The 3,635-nt window shown below is 45.4% G+C and overlaps 1 protein-coding gene across 1 annotated transcript; it reads right to left on the bottom strand.

The window, feature by feature from the left end:
• Positions 1–1,324: 1,324 nt before the first annotated feature.
• Positions 1,325–3,361, bottom strand: cxcr4b (chemokine (C-X-C motif), receptor 4b). Its single transcript, XM_061088306.1, has 2 exons — positions 3,305–3,361; positions 1,325–2,992 (listed from the first exon to the last, which is right to left on the bottom strand). Exons 1-2 carry the CDS (start codon positions 3,317–3,319, stop codon positions 1,871–1,873), a joined length of 1,137 nt encoding a protein of 378 aa, XP_060944289.1. The 5' UTR covers positions 3,320–3,361; the 3' UTR covers positions 1,325–1,870.
• Positions 3,362–3,635: the final 274 nt, after the last annotated feature.

Below are 3,635 nucleotides of genomic sequence, written 5' to 3' on the forward strand. Positions count from 1 at the left end.
GTTGTTCTTTGTGTCCTCCCTCAGGTTTAACCAGTTCCAATGCAGAATACCTAATATTAGGCACACACTATCCATGTTTCCCTACAGTGGCCCCATGAAGCACAGTTCTGTGTATATGGTGGTTGATATTGACCCAGTCCACCATCAAGGCCTCCTGTTGAAAGGATTCATTTGAGCCCAGTGAAGTGTTAATCACAAAAATCTCCCCTGCACACGTCTCCCTGCTGAGGCAGCACAGCTCATATGCTAATCCTGAATCATCTGGAAAATTTCCAAGTTAAAATAGCACCTCTTGTTTTTCAGCTTGTCTCACTGTGAGAGGGCCGGGACGACCAAACACGACCATTAACCTTGTGGCTTGATGGGGGCACTTCCCAGCCCATTTAAGCATGTAAAGAAATGGAAATCTCCGCTGGAGCCTTGAATAGAGGCCAACGCCAAGCTGCACTGCGGCCGGTTGACGACTCCATTCTCCCTGGCATCTATTGTTGCCAGCTTCCTTTAGGTCTCCAACTTGAACTCAAATCATTATCATGTAAGAGGAATCCACAGAGACACTGACACGAGTGTGTTCAAACTTGTCATTTTTAAGTCTTACGTTGTCACTATATCATTCCAAATGATTTATTACCAGTGATATATTGCATGAATCCTCGACTTTGTCTATTTGCATCCTCAGAATATATCATCTGTTAATCTTACTATGTCTATTTCTGTTTTGTGAGTTGGGGAATAGCCGAGCTGACCTGTTGACCCACTCCGGAAAGAGAATGAGCATTAAACTTATTTGTCGTAAATAATGGGGGCTTTATTTCTTGCAAACTGAAAAGAAACAGGAGAGGAGTCAAAGGAGAAGTTAACATGCTATTTTCTTTGTTAAGCAGGCCTGTGGGTGATAATTATAACTAAGGAGTTTAGCTTTTGTGCAATAGCTGCTTAAGATGTAAAAGTGCACAGATGTTCTTGCAATTACAGGGTCTGTCTGCTCAGTCCTCCCTCTGCTTTACTGCCAGATCAGGTGGAGACATTTGTGTTAAGAGCCACTCACCCCCACCCCCAACCCCCAGCCCAAACCCACACACACACACACACACACACACACACACACACACACACACACACACACACACACACACACACACAGACACACACACACACACACACACACACACACACACACACACACACACACACACACACACACACACACACACACACACACACACACACACACACACACACACAGGAACACACCTCATCCCCCTCCCCGGCCCCTGAGGGGAGGAGGAGCTGGTTTTAGGTGAAGACACAAACCACACTGTCATTATGAGAAGCACTGCAATCGTTTTTTATTCTTTAAATAAAAAAACAAGGTAGAAAAACACAGCATGCACTTTCTATATTTTACAAAACTTCCAGTGTGAGTGACAGCAATAAATAATAGCTTTCAGATAATCACACAAGGTAAGTGCGAACACACAAATGCTACAAACTATGTACAGGTTTTTTCAAAAGCAGCTACCAATCCCTGAAGAAGAAGAAGAAGAAGAAATGGGCATCGTATGCCTGGTACAGCGACACTGGTTGTAAGGTGATAACTGGGAAAATGGACCAGGATTTTTAAGCTGAATGAGTTGAATTGAGGCATTGTCTTAAGATACATTCTGCTCTAAGGAGCATAAAACTTACATTACAATAGAAAACCCTCACAAGACACAAAATGGCAGGACACAAAGCAAACAAATCCAACTGTATAAAAACAAAATCTATTTTTACATCTGTACAAAATGTAGTAAGTTCTTTGAAATTAAAGCTTAATTATTTTCTCTCCTGAGAAAATTAAGTCACATTCTCCAATCCTGAGGGTTTGTTAACTTGACAAAACACTTGAAGACTCAGACTCGGTCGACACAGATGAAATCGGACCTCGCTTTTTAGTCATAAGAGTCGTTTTCTGACTGGATCTGCTGCTCTGGGTCAGAGCGCTCCTGGCGGATTTCTTAAACTTTACTCCCAGGAAGGCGTAGAGGATGGGGTTCAGGCAGCAGTGGAAATAGGCCAGCGCCTCCGTGATAGAAATCCACATCTCCACCGCTTGTTGCAGCCCACAGGAGGGGTTGATCACGTTCAGTGTGATGAGAGCGTCCAAGAAGATACCAATGCAGTACGGGAGCCAGCAGGAGAAGAAACACACGATGAGGATGATCGTGGTCTTGAGCGCCTTCCTTTTCAGCACCTGGGCCTTGGCACCTTGCGACAGCTTGGCGATGATGATGCAGTAGCAGATGAGGATGACCAGGCCGGGCAGTAGGAAGCTCACCAGGATCTGCTCGAAGCGGAATGCGGCGGCCCATATATTGTTGTTTACCTGTGGGTAGATACGCTGGCAGATAGTCCTGGATTCTCCGGTCTCCATGCTCTCATCTGTGAAGTGGTAGTTTGAAGACCCTGTGTCCTGCAGCCGGGCAAACCACATGTCGGGCACAGTCAGGAGGGCAGCAGGAAGCCACACTCCCAAGTAGATGGCTCTGTTGGCCAGCAGCTTCCTCATGGCTTGGCTGTTAGTGGCCCGCACCACTGCCAGGTATCTGTCAAAGCTGATGAAGGCCAGGATGAGCACGCTGCTGTACAGGTTGACTGTGTAGATCATGTGCACAAAAACACACATGAAACTTCCAAAGTACCAGGTTTTGGCTGCGTCCACGGCCCAGAAGGGCAGCGTGAGCACGAAGAGGAGGTCGGCCACAGAGAGATGGAGCCGGTACTTGTCCGTCATGTTTTTGACCTTTTTCTGGTAGCCCATCACAACAACGACTAATCCATTACCAATGACGCCCAGGATGAAGATTATTCCGTAAACGGTGGGGAGGAAGATTAAGTTGAAGTTGCTGCTCAAGGGGCTCCCACATGGCTCCTCGAGACCCAGGTCATAATCTCCAGACTCCTCCGAGATGTTGTCAGTGCCGTTCTCATACACGTATGCAAAGTCGTACTGGAAGAAGAAGAAGAAGGAAACAAAGTTAGGAAACATTGAAAATCTTGGAAAGAATTCTCTTGAGCAAAAAAGTAAATCTAATCCGTTCTTTCTGGTAAGAGAAAGTTTGACTTTGACTTCTCCTTATCCAAACTTTATCATTAAAAGCACTATTACACAGAGAAAAACACAATAAGTGAGGATATGGTGAATTAAACTTTAGTAAACACGGGTGACAGATGATAAACTGCAGCAATTACCATTAAACAGCCTGAAGCAGAGACACACATTAGTGCTGCATGTTAAAAAAGCCACAACTGAGAAACTCACCTGCATGATTGCCATTCTGCGTGTAACGTTGTGTGCTCGCGTGTATGTGTTTGCTCTCTGATGGTCAAACTGTTCTCCGAGAGACAGCAACACAATAAATACCCCCCCTGTCTCCTGACCCCGCCCCCGTGAGGAGGAGCAGCGGGTTGCGCTCGTTGCCAAAAACGGCCCGACTATAAAACCTGCTCGTCAGTCTGAGGTGAGGGCGTCTCTGGGGGAAAGTATGTTTCTGTCAAAAAAAAAAAAAGGAAGAAAGAAAAGTGATGTTTCGTATAATTATTCGGCCACTTTGGTAAATTAGTTAATGGCATAACAAAGGGTTATATTAGTC

This window comes from Limanda limanda, chromosome 16 (genome assembly GCF_963576545.1).
Source record: "Limanda limanda chromosome 16, fLimLim1.1, whole genome shotgun sequence".
NCBI lineage: Eukaryota > Metazoa > Chordata > Actinopteri > Pleuronectiformes > Pleuronectidae > Limanda > Limanda limanda.